Genomic DNA, 20912 nt, shown 5'->3' on the forward strand with positions numbered 1-20912 from the left:
TCTTTTGGGTTATTTTAGGTTAGTAGTATGCTCTCATATGATATATTTTGAGTTCAGGATATACAACATTGTTATTTTAAAATGAGTACACACAGGCTAATTGAAAGAATCTGCCTGATGCATGAATGTGTGTTGAGGATGTGGGGACAGTAGTAAGATAACAGGTTTTTTTGGTCTTTTCTTAAAAGTTCTTATCTTTTTCCCTGAAAGATGGTCGACCCTACTCTAGCAGAAATGGGCAAGAATCTGAATGAAGCAATGAAGATGCTAGAAGACAATCAAAGGTGTGTGCAAAGGATAACTACAAAAGCAATAGCTGTTTGTGCTAAGGGGAGGATTATTAATGTCACTGTCATTAAGCAGGAAATAACTCATTTTCTTAGTAGTTTGAGGTCATGTTGTCATTCTGAAGCTTACACCTGAAGCTACACAAATCACTATTGTTTCCCAAATGCTGGGGTTTAAAAAATAAATTATATTTTTATGCATGTTCTGTAATATTTGGAGCAAGTCTATTTTTTCAGAGATGTTAGATTCTTTTTTTTCCTATTTCTGTGGAAGTAACTTTTAATTCCTGTATGTAGAAAACTCTTCTTTAAGTTTGACATTTTCTGGTAAAGAACTAAAACCCCAAAACTTAGGAATTCAGTCTGAGCTAAACTTTTGCGTTGGTCTCACCTGATTTATTTATGAAACTGTTGTCAGTGAAATAGATTGCAAACATGTCAGTATGTATTTCTGCAAGTCAAAGTCAACTACATTTTTGATGATATAGAACACAAATGGTTTATTCCTGTGTCTTTAATTTAGAAAAGTGGAGGAGGAAAACGAAAAGAAGTATGTGCGGAAGGATATTCCTGGACCGCTCCAAGGCAGGTAGGCACAGCAATTTTTGAATAATGCTCTTTACATTTCAGAATCTGTAAAATACATGTAATGTGTTTGTTGTCCAAGCAACTTCTATGTTAATGCAAACATGAACATTTGACAGGCCAGGCATTATATCAACTTTTTCCATGCTCATGTAGGGGAAAAAAAAAGCATTATCATCATACCAACTATTTCTGTACTCATGTAGGGGAAAAACAATATTACTTGTCCTTGGTGACTGGAATTTTGAACTGTTGGAATCTAATGAAGTATTGGTGCATCCAGCTGTGATTGAGACAAGTAAATATAGATAAACTTGTGCTGTACAAAAAAGATTAATTAAAGCACCCAGATAAAATGAAAGTAATAACTGAGGTGGATAAGGTAGAAAACCTAAAAAAACTCCACAAAACAAAACAAACCCCACCTTTTCAGCACAGCTGTCTATAGAAATTATGTGGAGCTCTTGCGCATTAGGCAGGTAAATCATTGTACCTGAAAACTAGGATTTAAATTGGTTGTAGCCTCTTTGGAAGAGGATCCTGCAGGAGCTTAAGCTAGCCTTCAGAAAATATTGCAAGATCTATTTGAGTCTTTCGTGTACATAAACTAAACTTCGTTTTGAGTAGAGACATTGAATTAGCTTTTCTAAGAATAAAAAGCAATTTCACCTGTCAGAATGTAAGTTGTTATACTACTGTAAATTTTAGTTGGAAATATACAAGTTGAAGTGTTGTGAGTCTTTTCCAGTTTTAACATGTTAGAGTGCATCATCTCAGAAGTCTAATGTAGCTTTTGTTTGCCAGAAACTAATATTTGTAGGTAATTGTTTAAGAGATGTGTTGAGTTTGTGAGCTGAACCTGGATAATGTGAAGAGAAATTTGGATCCTTTGCTATTATCTTACTTTGTTACTGTGTAACAATAAGCAGTTAAATGTTGTCAGGTCAAACTTTTCAGCCCAAATTTTCAGATTTCAGTAGATTTGTTTTCCTGTGAGTCTGAGTTCATACTTAGTGAAGTGTCCTACTGTAATTAAGTAGGGTTTTGAATTAATTGATTCAGCAACCTCGTCTTCATGATGTTTTTCTGAGAGTGAAGAACAGTGTTTGTTGCTATTCTCAGCATTCAGTAAAAGTGCAGTGTTTTCTTCATGTCTTAGTGTGCAGTGTCCCAAATGGCATCTTCAGTAGATGCTGATACTTACCTTTTTTTATTTTTTATAATGTGGTTTTTGTTTTCTCTTCCCTGGTACGCCAGTGGCCAGGATATGGTGAGCATACTTCAGTTAGTTCAGAACCTAATGCATGGAGAGGAGGAAGAGGAAACTTCACAGGCCTACCGGTAAAGCCAATATGAATTATTGCATGTGGAAGACACTTGATTTTATTATATTCTGATTATTCTAGAACTTAGACATTGTTTTAAAGTGTAAAGATATTGTCCAACCATGTAACTTCTTTTAAAAGGCAACCTACATATATAGTGAATCAGAATAATGCATTAGACTTGGCTTTCTTAAAATTATAAAGCTTTTGTTACTCATTACTAAATTGAGTTATACAAGCAAATTGTGTCTAATGTGACAGCTCATTTTTTCTACTTTCTGAAAGTTGTTTTAGTTGTGAAAGTCTTATAAAACTTTGAACACAAATAATTTTTTTACCATCTCTCCCTATAGATTTTAAATTAAAAAAAAAGATTGGTTTTCATTTTTCTGTAAAATTGAAGTAGTACTAACTAATCTGCAGATTATTGAAAACTAACATTTGAAAAACAGTTTGGAGATTAAAAAAAAAAAAAGAAAAAGAAAAATCTAAAAAACCCCTAGCAAACGGATGAAAGCTATGCCTCTAAAGATATTATTAATAAAGTCTCTCGAGTTTTCTCTGCATGAGGAAAGGTATGTGTTCAATGCACTTGAAAGTCCCAGTGCAGATAAGGAGCTTAATTCCACCTCATGCTCGCTGATTGGCTAAAAAAGAAGCAGAGGTGTTACTGTAAGCAGCTAGGCCAAGTGAAGTGCAAGTGCTTTTGTCTGCGCTGGCGTTTTTGTGTGTTAATACGCAATGGCAGGATGGTCACTGTGGTATACTGTACTTCTGTCTGCTAAATATTTAAAATTGCATGTCAACAAATTCTGCCACTCTACAATAAAAATACGCAAACCTAAAATTCCTGTAATGTTCATGACTTGTATTTAGTTGGCAGTTACTCTGTTCTGGCTTGCAGGCTTCAAAATGTTGGTGAACAGGGTCACATGGCTCTACTGGGACATAGTTTGGCTGCTTATATATCAGTGCTGGACAGGGACAGACTGAGAAAACTTACAACAAGGATCCTTTCTGATACTACTCTCTGGCTCTGCAGGCTTTTCAGGTGAGTCACTGTGAATAACCTCTGTATGACTAGGTAGTGATAATTGTTTAAGAATATGTGTGACAAGGATGTCAACAAAAGAACCCACTGTACCACAAACTTACAAATATTCTTTTAAAGGTCTGAAACACATCACATCATTTAAAAAAAAAAAAAGACTTCTTGTTGAATGGCAGGAACTTACTAGTAGAATGGTTGCCATAAAAATCTTTTTATAAGGGCTGTATGGTGGAGCTAAGGGCCAAAATACTGTTGCAGACGTATAGTTGGTCAAACATTTAACTAAATTCTTGTTTCTTGAGGCATGTGCTGTGTTGTTGAGGCTTGGGGTACTTCATATTTTTAAAATAAGCTTTCAGTTAGCTTCTCCTTTGCTCTTCCTGAATCTAGGTTATTTTCCAGGTACGGTAGGAGACACTACTGGAATTTACAGTACAGTGAAATATTTCATAAATACCTGTTTCATTGTGTAGCATATCTTAAACTGTTCCACAAGAGAAGAATGGAAACCAGCAGTGTGGAGGTGTTGGAGTGGGGGAGGATTTCACTGATTAGAAATTCCGTTTTTTCTTCCTGAAGAAGAAAAAAAAAAACCAAAAAAAAAGACATTTTCTCCCTCTTAGGATACTGTATCTTTCACAAAATCTTGCAAGTGCTACTCAGTAAATTTTTTTTTTTCTTGGTGCAGTGCAAGGTGAAATGGTAAAAATGTAACTGAAGTTAACCCAAATTTAGTTGTTAGAATTACAAATGATTTTTCTTACATTTATGGGCTCACCTCTATCAGAATTATTTTATAAATTCAATTATTATCTTTATCTTTGACTTAAAGATGTTAAAACCTTGTCCAATGATGAAATTTGAGAAGCTACAGGTAATCCAGCTGTTTTGACAAATGTAAGTCTAGAGAGAGTGTCAGTGATGTTTCTAAATGGCATGGCTAAAAAAAATAAACATTTCTGTTTTGAATCAAATATTCAATAACATTGTGATTCTGTGATTAATGGTGAGTATCTACTGGGCTGTGGTCCCCAAAGTTTTGTGACCCATAGGCAACAGCATTGTACAAATACCGTGCTGTGAACTGCTTTATATTTCTTGACATTTTCTGTGGCTATGAGCAACACTAGAAGAATTTCCCTTTGCCCATGTTAGATCACAGAACTGTTCTGTAAAGGTGAAGTAAAGGTTTGCATGTGGGTTGTTCTGGAGTCTAACTCTGGAATACTCTGCAGTATTTGTGCATTGGATAGTCTGTGGCAACCTAAGATGTTTCATGTAAATTTGCTGATAAATGCCACCCTTAAATTGTGCAAGACTAGTGACTTAAGTGTTGCACAAAAGTGCTAAAAGAAAAATCTAACTTGCAAGTTGCTCAATAAATTGACATATCTACTACTGCTGCTGTGTGCTTGTCTATAGTTAAGATAGCTGAGGGATTACCCTCAATGTGGAACACCCAGACCTTATCTCTTTGGTTATTTTGCTCCTGTTTCTTGACTATAAATGTTAATGTGCTGATCTGAATTTGATTGTTAGAAGGCTTAAAAAAGATGGAGCAGGAGCAGACACACACCCACATGCCCACGAGCTGCAAGGAAACATGCCTGTTAATTCAGATTGAAGGCAAAATAGCCATAAAATCATGAAAATGTTCCTTGGGAAAAATATACTACTTGATTTATGTAACTCACATTTTTAAAACACCTGGAAAACTGTCTTGCAGTGTGCTAAATAGATTGTTCTAAATTGTGGTTTTATTTTCAAACTCTAAAATACAAGTGACATCAGTAGTTTGGGGTATTACGTAATATCTTTATTTGTGATTTCATAATAAAGTTTGCAAGTTTCTGCCCATTTACTTTATTTTGTGTGTCTCATTCAAATTTTACTAAGTTAATGTAAGGACTGTCAGGTTGTATTCTCTTTAAAATTAGCAGTCTAGAGTTTATACACTAAACTCAGATTAAGCCTTTCGTGTGTTTCCTCACTGGCTCCACTCTTAGTAAGCAAAGTTTTGAACTCTGTAAAGGAAATCTTTAGGAACCTATATGTTTTGTCTTTTTGACTTTATCTCTGAGTCTAAATGAAAATATCTACTAGGCTTCCCTCATTGTTAATATCATCCTGTCTCATCAGAGTTTCTTTCTACTCTACTTTGTCCTGGGAAATTAGAAGGTTGTTTTTTTTTCTCTGTCTTCTTTGTTCTCTTGTGAGCTCCTTCACTGGTCAGTGTTATTTTAGTCACTAAACTGGCTATTGGTTTTGTTGGTCATATTTACTTGGCTTTTGTTGCAGGTATGAAAATGGATCGGCATATTATCATGAAGATGATCGTGAAGGTCTCCTAAAAATCTGTCGACTTGTTATTCACACACGCTATGAAGATTATACAGTAGAAGGATTTAATGTGCTGTATACTAAGCAGCCTGTTATATACATTAGTTCTGCAGCTAGAACAGGCTTGGGGCAAGCTCTCTGCAATCAGGTAAAGTGAATCAGTTGTGGTTTTAGCTGCAAGTAGAACCTACCTGGCTTCATATTGCCTGCCTGAAATTTAGATTTAAAAAATAATATTCAGACTTCTCCTGCTAGAGACTGGTACTTGCAGTACAGTCTTGTACTGGCAGCAGTCTTGTAAACTGATTGGGGCCAGTGAAAGTTTTCCTTTAGATCCGTGTGTCTGCCTGGAACTTCCAGCTTCTTCCAGAATTTTCCCAGTGCTACTACATTGGCTGAATACACGTATCCCCAAGCAAGCTGAGCGGGCTCTCTCTCCTTGTAGACTTAAATAAGCTAATTGAGGCCATATACAAACTTTCCTATTGCATGCCTAACATTCAATGTGCTAATTATATTTTTCAAACTTAACATGCACTGAAATGGAGAGTTGAGTTCTTAAGGCCTTTGTTTTTCAAGTCTTTGGAGAAGGCAAAGGTATTACTAACATGAAAAATGTAGACTTGTCTTGGCCAAAATGACTTGGCAAGTAGATGATAAAAGTTCATTTGAATAAGTTGATGTCTTTGATAAGCCAAGTGTTGCATGTAGTTACTGACTGAAACTTCTTGATACAAGACATACTGCTAAGAATGAGTATTTTGGGAGCATTTTTCTTTGGAGTACAGAGTAGATATGCTAATAACACTGGTGCCTTATCTTTTGTTTATAAGGTAACCTGCCTACATTAGGTGATCACTGAACTTAAAAGTGATAGCATTTTATCTTAGATTTTGAGAAGTAGCGTATGTATATTGTAGAGCAGGCAACTGGAACTGAGTAATCAGACATTAATTCGATTTCTGTTAAATGAAAGGATAAAACCAAACTAATCTGTAACTGTAGTTCTCTTAATTTACTGAGCCTTCTGTTCAGTGATGAGTATGATCACTTGTCTAGTGATCCTTCAAGTTAAAGATCAAAATGCATGAGAGACTTTGATTCCCCAGCTTCCCCTCACATTAATGATGCAAAGTTATCTGGAATTTGCCTCCATAGCAAAGGAAGAACTTCAAACTTAACAGCATGAATAGTCAGCTGAGCTGTATGATCAAAGTAGGCAGATTGCTCTCTACTCAGTGGTGAAGTGTCTGTGAACTGCCATGGCCCATGTATAAAGCACACTTTTGCTTATAGGGTGTATTAATTGCAAGGGTGACCAAGAAGAAGAGAATTGGGTTTGGGCTGTTGTGCAGGGCATGGGTATCTCATTAGACAAACTGAAAGCAGTTGACATGCTAACCAGACGTTGGCTGTTGGTTTTTTTCCAATTTCTGCTGTGCTTTCTTTTCTCTGCTATTAATTTGATTTTAAGTTTTAGGAGAAAACTTAATTTATATGTAATATCCAGCTTTTTATTGCCAGGTTTACTACTTTTTGTGTCACTGTATGTTTCTGTGAGTGCTTGAAATGAGTATGTCTGTTGTGAAATGTCATCATTTTTATTGCAGCTAGGGTTACCCCTTTCTTGCATGTGCCGTGTGCCTTGTAACACTATGTTTGGATCTCAACATCAAATGGTAAGTTTATCTTCCTTGAGAGCTCTTTTTTTTTTTTTAAACTGTTCATTAAGTGAATGTCAAGTATGTTGTTAGGAAATACTTATTAGTATACTTACTTTCTCAAGCTCTAAGTCTCCTATGTTATAGCTGTACAATTGATTGAAATCCTCTAAAAAGCCAGCAGCTTGTATCTTGATCTTGTCATTTGCAAGATACTTTTAATGGCATACAGTAACGTGCTTTTCAGTCTAAAATTTCTAGAATACCTGTAGTCAGAGGTACATTTACAAACTTCATGGTATATTTATGTTGTATTTTTCACAAATGCTTGATCTGACCTTTGTGTTATTTTAGCTTTGAGAAGAAGAAACTGCAACCCACAAAGACACTAAGGGTATCTTCCAGAACTCCAGAATGTTGTCTGTTTTCACTCTTACTGCATTTTTCCAGTTCAGTAGAAACAATTCTGTATAGTTTGACAAACATATTTATAAACACATATCTTTTTCTTGTTGATAACAGGATGTTGCTTTGTTGGACAGATTAATTAAAGATGATGTTGAGTCTGGAAAACTGCCTTTGTTGCTTGTGGCCAATGCTGGTAAGTGCTATGCACAAACAGTAACCAAAAAGCACTTGATTTCATTAATATATATAAAATAAAAAATATATAATTTGCTTAAGCAGCTTAGTGGTTGCATGTCAAGAAATATCAGGAAATATCTTATTGACCACACAATGATTATTTGTCTAGAGGGGTTTTTATTTAACTGATTTAAAGTTGGGTCGTACTGCTACAGTTCTGCTTATGTCAATCGATGTATATGTATATGTATGACTAGAACTTATTTTAGTGAGATCGAATCTCTTGTTGAAAATCAATTTCACGTTAACACTTTAAAATATTTTGATGCATGTGCTGTCAAGTTTAGCTTTAAAAATTATATTTTTCTTCTAGTTAATTAAACAGAACCCCTCATAAACAAAATTTGTTTTAAGTACGAATGAAGGAGGTGACTATTACTTGCTTTGGAACTGAAAAAGTATCTAAGATGTTAATCTTGGTTTAGTTTCCTTTAGTTGAGGTCATACTTTGAGCATATTAAAAATGTCTGGATGTTTTATCTGAGGTGGCTGAGTCTTTTAGTGCCTAAGACATATGATTTTCGAAGTTTTTTTAACATACATTGAAAAGCAAAACAAATATCTTTTTTTTTTTTTTTTTTTTTTTTTTTTTGGTCTAAAATTCCAATTGCTCTTAAGTCACGATGAACCGGATACAAATATTGTGTAGTGGGCTCTTTTTAAACATCCTCTTTCCTGTGACTTTTTTGAAAACAGTACAAGAGATCCTTTTATGTAGAGTCCTAGTTTGCATGCTTATCCTTTGTCATTGCAATTTTTCCTTTTCAACAAAGGAACACCAGGTGCTGGGCACACAGATAAACTTGGCCGACTGAAGGAACTTTGTGAGCAGTATAATATGTGGCTCCATGTAGAAGGGTATGAAACTTGAAATTTATTAATGTATACCTATATTCATTAAAAAGCCTGACTAATGGACAGCACATAATTTCCAGTTAGCAACCTAGTACAGGGCCATAGGATCATCTTTATTTTTGCCATGTGAAGTGATTTATGTGGTTAGAATTTTGTCAGTGTATGAGATATATATTGTTTTACATATGCAGGAAGAATTAATTGGAGTGGTTATTTCAGCACAGGTTAGTGGTCACTTTTACTCAGATGGTTGTCTTATCTGCTTTTGCTTTGAAGAGCTCAGAATACAAATAAAGACCTTACAGGACAAGTTATGGGAGATACTATACAGTGATTATTGAGAATGAGAAAGGAGAATGAAATGAGTGTGGAAGAGATGACACTTTAATGAAGGCTGTCAAGAAGACAGCTGCAAGTGCAGTGTGCAACATAACTGGGAGGAGGATTAAACCAAGAGGAAAAGAAATTCCAAGAACTTAGACAATGTTAATGAAGACTCCATTGTTCTACTTTTTTTTTTTTTTTTTTTTTTTTTTTTTGAGCCTAGGGTAGAGACTCTGGATCTCTGATATTTTGTTGTATAGTGTTATATTTGCATGCCAAATCAATGCTGAGTTATGGTAGGACTTTGGGGGATGATTTCCCCAAAGCTTGGACTTGAAATATTTTTAGATTGAAATGGATTTTTACTTGTGGGTTTTCGGTCTTGGAATACCAAGTAGCAGCATCTATTGCATTGCTAGTGAAAAATATATGAACAAAAATTAACTCCCTTTACACATCAACATGAAATATTTAAACTGAATATTAAATTGCTGTCTCTTAATACATTTTTAATATGTGCTGAAACAGTTTTATTTTTCTAGTGTGAATTTGGCAACTTTGGCTTTGGGTTATGTCTCCTCTTCTGTACTGGTATGTTCTACTACATCTAGAAACTTAATAATGTGCTTTAGATTTTAAGGTCATGATCTAATAAAAATATATATGGTTTATATTCTGCTTATTGCAATAAACTTCAGGCTGCTACAAAATGTGACAGCATGACTCTTACTCTGGGTTCCTGGCTGGGTCTCCCGGCTGTACCTGCGGTGACGCTCTACAGACATGAGGATCCGTCTTTGGTATGTTTAACTTCTCAGTCATTGTTCTCAAGATGTTGAGACTTTAATTTTGATCATGGTGTACTGTCTTGTTCTTCATAAACATTTACATTACAATTTGCAAAATGACTTTTATTTAAGCTGTGACACATTCCATAATGTGAGAAATTAATAGTGGTTTATTGTTTGTTTTCCTCTTTAGTCCTTAGCAGCTGGGCTGACATCGAGCCAGCCCGTAGAGAAGCTCCGTGCCCTACCATTGTGGCTCTCCTTGCAGTACCTGGGCCACGACGGGATTGTGGAAAGGATAAAGCATGCCTCACAACTAGTAAGCAACTGTTCTTAAGAATCCTTGCCATCGAATTTAAGAGTTTGTCTCCAAGTGGAAACAAAGTTCAGATAGCAATGGTAGTACAAGCGATATCCAGTTTGCTATCACAGACCACCATTACACTTAGGAATGTTTTTATAATAGCTGTTAATACATCTTTTCAATTATTGTGATGTGTTTTAGAAGAATCACCTGCAAATGCTGTTGTTGACAGTATAGCATATTGGTTCATATTGTGTTACAAATTATGAAAGCAGAGTAAAGTGTTTGGGGGAGGGATGTGCTTTTACTATTAGATTGTATATTTTATTAGCTTTTTTAATGAGAAATACTTAATCCTTGCTCTTTCTAAAGAGTAAATAATATAACCAGTTCTTTCTCACTTCTCTATTTTAACTGTTTTGCTTCAAAGCTGTTCAGGGAAAGACTTTCTTATTTTCCTACTCTACTTGACATGGTATTGATTTAAGTAGTAGTAAATTATAAATGCCTGACAAAAAGGACTTGAAAACATTTCTTCAGATACAGTGGCAGGTGTACTATTTTTGAAGTTGAGTCCTTACCCTAGTAAAAATTAAAGTCCAATATAATGTGTTGGTTAAAAAATGCCTTGTTTATATGCAAAACCTTTTTCCTTAAAATACAGCACTTAGTAAAAATTCAAAGAAGGGCAAAATGGCAATGGAAAGTTTCTGTAATGGTTAGTGAAGAAGCTATTGGCATGAAAGATCTAAAAGGGTGACAATTAGTCATTAAGATTTTGTGGCATCTAAGATTGGTCTTAGCTTTTATAGTAGTCTATTAATAGTCTTAAACCACAGTGTAAGAATATATTTTCTAATGAAAATAATTTAGAAAGCCATCATAACCAGTTGCTATGGTAGCTCTGAGAAAATTAACTGTTCTGCTACACACTATGTTTTAGTTAGTCAATGGAGTTGTAATATCTCTGGAACTCTGTCAGCAAATACAGCAAGACTTTTATTTTAATGAAGATCACTTTGTAGTTGTTGTTTTACTGAAAACAGAAAATGTTTTTCCCTTGCAGTTGAAATTTGCAAATAAGAACTGGATGAATCTGTGATGCGTTGTAGGGGTTTGTTCTGAGATAGAAATGATGGTAGTGACTACTGTTCTTCAGAAAAATTTTTAACTTCTAAAACTGTGTTTGTCTCTTTTTTTTTTTTTTTTTTTTTTTTTTTTTGTTTTGTTTTGTTTTGTTTCCCTTCTGCTGTGGTCTTTTAGAGCCAAAGGTTGCTGGAGAACTTGAAAAACCTGGATTTCATTAAAACTTCGGTACAGTCTACATTTAATACTTTGATTCTATAGCTTAGTCTTTAAATATCTGATAAATGGCAAGAATAACTTTGCTTAAAAACATTTTAAAATATTACCTAAATCATAGCCATGGTTTTAAAGATGCTTGGCATCTTTCTAATTAAGTTCTGAAGTTCAATGAAATTGTGTGGCTTGGTGTGTGTGACCTCTAGATTGTATTTGTTCCATTGCTGTGCACTCATGCACTTAGTGGAGCTGATAGAACAACATCCAGGAATTGTTTCCAGAGGTTGACTTAATTCCATTTAAAACACAGATTTGTTCACTAATACGTTTATGAAACCAGTTTGCGTCAGCTGCTCTAATACATTCTGGCTGCATCTTACCCTGTGATTGAGATGATACTGTGAATCCTGTGAAATTGTATGCAAAAATTATCCCAGCTGAAGTTTTTACACCAGGAATATGTTTAGAAATTACATCTAATATATTCATTCCAATGAGATGTCCTGTTCAACAAGGTTTGGTTTTACTTCATCCCTGCCCCCAGCTGACTAACTCCAGCTTAGTTTGCTGGGGTAAATTCATGGATCATTCTGAGTAACAATAACAATTTTTGTAAAGAATATTAATGGCCTTGGGAGTGCAGGTTACTGTAGCACTTCCCCCTTTTACTTAAATAAATCTTGCATTTTTAGCATTGTAAAGTGTAGCCTCAGATTGTCTCCAGAAGTTGCCCAGACCGTTTTCTCCTACCCTCAAAGCAGGATCAATTGTATTATATTCCTGCTGGAACTTTCTTGATGTTCTCCAATGATTCTGGGGTGATTTCCAAGATAAATTTTTAATGTTAATGTCTGAAAATACTTAAAATTAAGTGAACTATTTAGTGTGGCATATCTGGTAATGAACATGCTTAGGTTTCTTGCTTTATAGTGCAATTATAATTACTTATTCTTAAATCAACACAATTCTGCTTTAACTGAATAATTATTTACTTTCATGTGCTTACAGATGTGTTTGCTAACGCTCCTAGAGTTAACTTCTAATGCTGAGATAGTGTGAACATCGTTACTGCTGGCAAAACAAAATCATCTGCGTTGCTCAGCAGTCTAAGGAATTATGCACAGTGTTAAATCTTTAACAAATATAAAAATATGGGAAAATATATTTTTTTTTTTAAACTTTTTTTTTAAAGGTTGAAGATGAACTGAGTTCACCAGTGGTGGTTTTCAAGTTCTTGCGGGAATATTCAAATAGAGGTATGTGATTTATTTAAAAACAAAACCCCCAAAACTATAGTTTTTTAAACTACTAATTTGTAAAATGAATTTGATGAGGTAAATGTTATGTAGTGCGCTTGTCTTGTGTAATATGCTTTCAGAAAGGTTGTGAATGCTGCTCATAATCTAGTGATAGAATCCGTACATGTGATAGCTTCTTTTTTTAGATAGACTGCAGTGTTTTAAATTTTCGTAACAAGTCATTTTCTGCCTTCTTGAGTGAGGAGAGATTTGCATATGATTTTGATCTTGAGAGCAGATGATGGAAGTCTCTCGTAAGCTGCCAGCTGTGTTTGAGTGTACTGATCTTTCTTGGTTTTGTTCAGGCTTTCTGTTCCTTTTAAACTTTTAGTGGCTAGTTGCAAGAACCATGTTTCTCTGCTTTACTGATTACACTTGCATTGCAGTAGTTTTAAAAATAGCAGAACACATTAAGAACAGCTCTGGAAATACTGTCACAGGTATACAGTAGCCACGCCACATGTGGCTCTGGGCAAAACTTCCTGACTTAGACGTGCTCTCCAAGAAAGGGGATTTTTGTCCCGTCAGTTACAACAGAGAACGTTGTGCTCTTTGTACGTGCACGCTCTGAGAGTGTGGAAATGTCCAGCTAAGATGAGGCAAAAGATATCTAAAAAACTTTGTAGCTTTGTTATGAGTGTTAGTGTTTATTTTAATTGTCTGTGGATTTTTTTTTTTTCTGTTGGACATGAGGGAGGCTTGGTTTTAGTTTTAATCTAATCAGTGGTTGCACTTAGAAAGTAAACCTATTCATCCTGGTCCAGTGATTTGGTGGATTGCTTTGTACAAAAGCTTTACTAGGAAGAAGTGACCCACCTGAATTATAAGGATGTAAGACGTTTGGCCATTTGTGTGTTTTATGTGTATAATGGACTCTCAAATCCTTAGTATTTTTGTGTGATTTAAAACAGAAAGTAATCATTAAAATGTTATTAAAAAAGTAGCGAATGCATCAAATTAAATATTGCAGCTTACTGTGGCAGGATTTTGCTTTGTGAAAACATTGTTTATATTTCTGTTGGGGCATTTGAACCATAAAACTGAGATAAGTATTTTATTGGTTGTTTTTAAAACTAGTATATTCAACTCTGTTTTACTTCTAGTATTTGTCATGTGCAACATACTGTTAAAAAAATCCTTATTAGACTTCTTGAGGTCCAGTACATTGTGTAGATGTGTTATATTACCTAGGAAATGTAATTGTTTTTTATCTAAATTTTAGGTTGCCTTTTGTTTAATTAAGTAAATAAAAATCCACTTCTGTGATTCTTGTATCTTTGGATTCAGATCAAACCTCACATGCTGCACAAGCCTCGACTATTCAGCACCCCATAATGAGCAATGAAAGACACATTTATGACACTTTCAATCAGTGGGTAAGAATGGATGCTTTTTCTCTTTAGGAAAAAGAAGTGACAGTGGAATGCTTCCAGGGGCTCAACAGTAATTGTAAAACCTTTGCTAGACTAGTTTGACGGTTACTCTTCAACTGATAGCCTTTGCAAAACTAGTGGGCATTTTGGATTAAAAAGATGAATTTGCTCTGAAGCAAAGTTGCTTTCACATTTCTGATTATTTTACGTGTAATTAGGACTGAAATTATTATTCCACCTTAAGCTTTTGGTAGTGGATTTTTCTCCTTGGTCTTGTGGGAATATGTGGAAACTTTAGAACTCTTTAATCAGCTGCATACTTCATTGACAATGTCTGTGTAGTCATGTAGTCTTTCTTTTCCACATCTTAAGAGAATTAATTCTAGAAACCTGTGCTTTTAGAGAGCTGAGCACATAACTATTTGGGATCAATTGTGTAGTAATCACGGTATACTTAATGTCGATGACAATTTTGCAGGGACTTCTGACGTGTAACACTTGTAGCTTATCCCAAATTTTCATTATTTTAAGTATATGTCCACCTTTATCATATCAGCAGCAAGCTAAAGTACTTTGTTACAAGAAGTGATTTTGCTAAACAGTTTTCTGTATTTCTCACGTGGTTCCCCTTAACTGTGGGAGGAGTCTCGCCTGAGTCAGCGACTGCAGGAGGTCATGCTGTGTACCTCTCTTTAACTGTGCCTTATCCCTTAGCTAGGAGAGCAGTTGGCACAGCTGGTTCCTGCCAGTGGAGCTGATGTGGTAGAACTGGAAGATGAAGGCACCTGTGTGCGTTTTAGCCCACTAATGACTTCTGCAGGTAACATTCACTTAATTCAGCCGCTTGTGAAAACTGAGAGTTGCTATGGAATTGTACAACAATTTTCTAGTATAAAAGCAGATACACTCAAGAAACTGTCTAGAATATTCCTCTTTGGTGAGGATTTTTTTATAAACAAAACTATCTCAGCTTTATCGTTTTGTTGTGCCTTGACAACAGGTGTATTAGAGGTAGGTCAGCTGTATGTGGCATTGCCTCACTACCTCTGCAGAGAAAGAGTTTGATTATTTTTAAAATTTATTAGGAAAAGCAAGGGGAGAAGCTCTTTATTTCTGACAGTTGTAAGAGAAATGTGAAGGATAAATCATCCCTACCTTTCCTTCTCTCAGCTGCTTACCACAAGATGATGTTTGACCTTTTCGACACAGGTGTTTCAACATGGAAATGGTGCTTGTGTTCAAAACAGAACTACTTAACTAGAAGAATTATTTACTAAACCTCTAGATTTTTCTATAATTACTGATATAGGAGGGGAAAAAAATAAAATCTGTGTTTTGGAAAGTGTCTGAAGTTTAATGTTTGAGTGAGAACCGTCTATATACTTTGTTTAGACTCAGAAGATGCACAGAGCAACTTGCAGGGGCTCAGGGTGAGGCATGGTATCTCCTTTTAGCTTGTGTGGGGTGAATAGCTTAGGCTCTCAAAACACCCGACACCTGCATGAGGGCATCCTGGTGTACACTGAGAAGTAGTTTTTAGAATAAAATTACTTGGGGATGCTGTGATGGTTTTGGTTGCTTGGTGGTTTTCCTTTGGTTTGTTTGTTTTTTTAACCAGCATAGAAGCTAATTCATTTTCTATTTGGCTATGGAAAGAGGATTTTCTAATGCTAGCTACTTATGTAACAAAATAAGGGTATTGTCCTTATTAGTTTGTAACATCAGAAAATCTTTTTTTATTAGCTTATTTTTTATGAAATCTTTAGCAGGTCTTCATTTTGATGTATCAGTGGATAGATAACTGAAGAAAAAACACTGTTATGTAGATCAAGATATTTCAATACTCTCTGTAAATTATATTTATATAAATATGACTTAGAGTGGCTTTTTTACAGATGACTTATTTAGTTCAGACATCTGTCTATATGTCCAGTCACGTTTATCACACACTAACACATCAGCTCTTTAGTTTTAGGAACTGAAATACAAGATGTTGATCAGTTAGTAGACTGCCTAAAGATGAAGATACCTGTATTGACAAGTACACTGCAACTGAGAGAGGAATTTGAGCAAGAAGTGAGAAGAACAGTAGGTTTGTTGTACATTGAAGATCTCAGCTGGCCAGGATTAGGTGTTGTAAGGTAAAGTTTTCAGTGTTTTCTTCATTATGTATTTGGATAGACTGTGCATTAACAGGAATACGTGATCTCTTCAGTGGTCATTTGTACGTATTGTTTGCTGATTAGTAGCTGGCTTTGCACCCATTTGAAGCTTTTAAGTTGTTTTAAAAAAAATACCTTTTTAATGTTGCTGCTTTGAGTTCTTTGGGGTTTGATGGGTTCTTTTGTCTTGTTTTGTTTTTTGTTTGTTTAGGGTTTGTTTGTTTTTTGGTTTTTTTTTTTTTTTTTAAGAAAAGCTGAAGAGCTGTTTTAGCAAAATTAGGGCAAGGGTTCTAATGTTGGAGGCAGTGTGTGGATCTGTTAGATGGATATGTAATATGCAAGTCTATAACTTGTATTTTTATCTATAACGGGATCCATTAATATATTGAATAAAACCCTTCAAGTGTCAGTTCTGATCCTCTGATAACTGTCTGCTGGGAAGGATTTTGTATAGTCAAAACAGTTGAAGTATAACCAGTATTACCTGCAAATCTGTTGTGTTCAGTTAGGCTTGCGACAGCGACCTCCTGCCACCCCAGAATCTCTGATAACTTGTTTATCTAAGCTGTAATGTTTTGAAGTTTTGGGTTCGTAAAATACAGAAATGTGTAGAAACATGCTAAATGTCTATATATATTTTATATGTACTGTAAAGTGAAATTACTGTCTTCTGACTTGGTTTGAAGATACAACTATCGCAGTGATGGGAAGAATGATGAAAAACAAGAAAAAGAACTAGAAAAAATCAACACAGAACTTCTGAAAAAATTAAATGAACTGGAGTCGGATCTCACTTTTTCTTTGGGTAACTGCACTAATTAAGAAACTTTGTTCAAGCTAATGGTCATTTTTCTGGCTGTGTTATAGTGGTTCAATAGGTCACTCATACATATATGTTATTATAATACAAAATTACACTGCTGCGTAGTTTCTACAGTGGTTCTTGTAGAAACAATATCTGTAACTTTGTTTCCTCCTCACCCCTGTTTCAGTTGGCAAACGTTCAGCAGGGTGAGCAACATGCACCGTTCTCGGAAATACTTGTGGAAAACTGACTTATGAGCAACTAGACCAAAAAGTTTCCTTGTCAGAAAGAATAAAAGCTGCAGTATTCCTCTCTGTAAACTGAGCCTTCTCAGTTAGTGCAGTATCTAGTGAAAAACATCTAATTCAAAACCCACTGACCAGTTCACTGCTTTCTGTGGGTAGATTAAAAGCTTGAGATTACTTTCATGATAATTAGAAGTACTTCCACGTTTACATAGTGCCACGTTATAGCTGAAATAATACTAATTTTCTCACTCAGAATTCTGATCTCTTTCTAGTCAGCTTTCAAAAATCAAGTGCCCTAGAATTGTAGAACCAAGTAATCTGTAAATGGCAGAAAGTTTGAAGCATATCCAACACTGATGTCTTTTATGCAACTCCTTAGCTGGATAAAATAGCCACTGTTTGTCTTGTTTAGATGTTGTTTTCTCTTCTCTTTTTGAAAACCCACAGGGCTGAGCGTTTTTAGTCTGTGTAATTTATATCTATGCAGATACTGCCCTTAATTACTGAAGTGTGTGTGTATGTGTGAGGATTTCCAGATTCGCAAGCATGGGTGTGGTACCTATTGTGAGAATGCATTTTTGTACATCGCAAAGACTTGATCCTCCCTATGCTCACAGGTCCAGAATTTGGAGGGCAGAAGAACTGCGTTTACATTGGCATGGTAACTGAGGACCTGGACGTGTCGGAGTTAGTTGAAACTATTGCAGCAACAGGCAGAGAGATTGAAGAAAATTCGAGAGTATGTATTAATAAATCACAGAGCATTTCAGCACCTTTTATTTTTCCCTTCCATGTTGGCTTCAGGACATGGTTTTGTTCTTTGTGAAAGTAAAAATTGTACTTGCCTGAAACAAAAGGTATTAATTGCTGTGGAAGTAATAATCAGTGTCCACATGAAGAGAACTTGTGTTAGAGGATTATGATATTCTGAGGATGTCCTGATTTCTGTTCATTGTCCTGTGTTCAGTAGTTCTAATGAAAAACTTAGTAGTACTGAAATAGACTCATTTTATCCCTAAAATTTAACGTGGGAAAAAAAAAAAGGTGCAACTGATTGTGAGCTAGTGTTTCTTATCACTGCTGGATGCTGTGGGATTCAGACTGTTCATGTACCAGCTTTAAGATAGGACTGTGCCCTAAAACGTGTGAAAAATTTTTAATTGGAGGCTTAAAAAGGAAATTACAGATTACCTATTGAAGTAATAAAGCTGATTATGTAACTTCTTTTTGTAAAAGCATTTACCCGATTAGACTTTTCCAGATGTTCTCTAAAGTAGAATTCCTGAATGACCTGCATCACAAATGAATGTCTGTCCTTTCGTTCCCCCAGTGTTGGGCATTTAATTTCCTGACCTAAAAAAACCCAGAACTTCAGAAATCCTTTGCCTGTTTCTGTCGGTGGGAATATGTTGATTTTGGCAATGAAACTTCTTCTGTTAATGTTTTCTGAAGACTTTCTGCCCAATTTTGACTTCCTGCGCTGTTTTGAGGGTGAGATGAAGGACAGTTTGCCCATAGAGTACCTTTTGGTTTTTTTAACCATTGTAGTTGAGAGATTAAGAATCAAATGTTGGAATGTGAGCCACTCTGTCCTGAAGCTTCTAAGGAGGAACAAGGAGTAGTGGAGGACTTGGCGCAGTGCTTGGAACCAGCTACTGCTCTGTCTCTGGTACTGAAAGGACCTTACACCATTTGATCCAAAACTGAGCAGCAGAATCAATCTGTGACAATGACACTTGAATTGATCACATAAGTGATGGTTCGGTACAAGAGGGATACTCCAGTATCAGTGAGCCCTTAGGACACATAGATAAGTGCACTAAAAGGCAGAACCAAAATTGAAGACCAACATCTTGACTGGACACAGTGGTTCTTCCTTGTACTCTAAATGCAGCCCCATTGCACTCCTCCCGTAGTGGGGTGTTTAGCTTGCTGTGGTGGGTCAGTTCCTGGCTTGCCTCTCTCCCAAGGAAAGGAGCAGCTTCCTCCTTTTCCTCTGTTTTTATTAACTAACAGTAACCCAAATTTTTGGCATTTTGTAGGAAGTGGCTGTCATCTAAGCCTTATGCAATATTAAAATGCGTATTAAGTTATGGAAATCGGCATTTGTCCTGCGCATGACAAAACTGACATTGTTTTTTGATCTCTTGGTTTGTGCATTTATTTGTCCCTGCAGCTCTCCTGTAAGCTGCTTGCCCTTTGCAGTGTAAAACATCACTGCTGCTGGCGTAGGATGCCACAGGGATCAGATTGGCAGTCGTACGTTAAATCTGAAAAACAAAGTTGAACTTGTAGCTAGATTGACGTGTACCTGGTTCGACTTATTGTGAGGCTAGTTAAAGTTCTGGACACTTAAAGAAACCGAAATCTACTTTATAAACCTAAGAATTCTTCCCCGTCAGATTCAGCATCTGACAGAATGCTTATATGCTAAGCAGATCTTTGAAGAATTTGGGTCACAGGCTCGTCTCTAAGTAAAAGAAAAATATGTACCATTCCTGTTTAAAATGACATTCTGTCCTCTAGGTATATCTCTTAAAAATCCTGCAGTCAGCCTTTAATTCTTTAATTTAAAATTTTTAATTCTTTAATTTACAGTCATAACGAAATACTGCTTGTCAAGTACTGTCTTAAAGTAGAAAAACATCCGACTATCATGTTTACATCCTCAAAACCTGAACTAAAAAGACAATGTGAAGCGAGTCCAAATAATATATATGTTAATGTAATTTCTGTTTTTTATTAGCTGTTGGAAAACATGACTGAAGTTGTTAGAAAAGGGATACAGGAAGCACAACTACAGCTTCAGAAAGCAAATGAAGAACGACTTCTGGAAGAGGTAAGGCTGTAAACATCAGTTACCTTGAAATAACTTGTCACGATATAGGGAGCCTGCTCACCAGCCACTGTTTGATTGTGTGCTCCACAGGGACTGCTACGACAAATACCTGTAGTAGGCTCTGTGCTGAACTGGTTTTCTCCATTCCAAGCCTCACCAAAAGGAAGAACATTTAATTTAACAGCAGGTAGGACTCGGTGCATCTGCAGCCATGTTATGCTGTTAGAACTGTTTCCAATTTTATACTGAAATTGCAACATGCTTTCTTGTGCTGATTTGATCATGAGTGACATAATCCATCCTCAGGATGTAAAAGAACATGGTCTTCACTACTTCTGTAACACCCAGTAAGACAATCTTCTAACCTCACTTGTACAGTTTACGCTTTGTTCTTGCATGTTGAGTCACATTAAAAAAGCTGTATTAGATATTGGCATTTATTAACAGAGGAATAATGTCTGCGACTTTCGGCTACATGCGCTGCAAGAGTTTGGCAGTTATGCTGTGTTTATCAGTGTATAAGGTAGCAGGGTAGCTCAGGGCCTAGAACATCGCTTCCCCATATATGTGCACGTGTCCTCAAGCGTGCTTGCAAAGTGGCGCTCGGATGTTCCGCTGTGCTACTGGGACTTGACGTCTCGGTCTGAAATCCTGGTTTGAGGTATCACCTGGCTATTGCCACGCTGGTACAGCACTGGCTGGCATGCTAAATAGTACGGT

At 35.9% G+C, this 20912-nt stretch overlaps 1 protein-coding gene across 2 annotated transcripts in view; it reads left to right on the forward strand.

Annotated features, from left to right (window-relative positions):
• PDXDC1 (pyridoxal dependent decarboxylase domain containing 1) overlaps positions 1–20912 on the forward strand; it is a 32137-nt gene that overhangs the window by 7643 nt on the left and 3582 nt on the right. For both annotated transcript variants that reach the window (XM_086759904.1, XM_086759906.1), the window contains exons 2-21: positions 211–284; positions 811–876; positions 2130–2213; positions 3102–3248; positions 5547–5736; positions 7199–7267; positions 7772–7850; positions 8668–8752; positions 9616–9664; positions 9772–9873; positions 10055–10180; positions 11429–11479; positions 12660–12723; positions 14053–14141; positions 14853–14958; positions 16108–16279; positions 16987–17105; positions 17971–18092; positions 20100–20192; positions 20283–20379. In XM_086759904.1, the coding sequence (XP_086616030.1) occupies positions 211–284; positions 811–876; positions 2130–2213; positions 3102–3248; positions 5547–5736; positions 7199–7267; positions 7772–7850; positions 8668–8752; positions 9616–9664; positions 9772–9873; positions 10055–10180; positions 11429–11479; positions 12660–12723; positions 14053–14141; positions 14853–14958; positions 16108–16279; positions 16987–17105; positions 17971–18092; positions 20100–20192; positions 20283–20379 (1984 nt within the window). The remainder of the gene's footprint in view (positions 1–210; positions 285–810; positions 877–2129; positions 2214–3101; positions 3249–5546; positions 5737–7198; positions 7268–7771; positions 7851–8667; positions 8753–9615; positions 9665–9771; positions 9874–10054; positions 10181–11428; positions 11480–12659; positions 12724–14052; positions 14142–14852; positions 14959–16107; positions 16280–16986; positions 17106–17970; positions 18093–20099; positions 20193–20282; positions 20380–20912) is intronic.

Source organism: Chlamydotis macqueenii, chromosome 15, assembly GCF_036417535.1.
Source record: "Chlamydotis macqueenii isolate bChlMac1 chromosome 15, bChlMac1.mat, whole genome shotgun sequence".
In the NCBI taxonomy this organism is placed as follows: Eukaryota; Metazoa; Chordata; class Aves; order Otidiformes; family Otididae; genus Chlamydotis; species Chlamydotis macqueenii.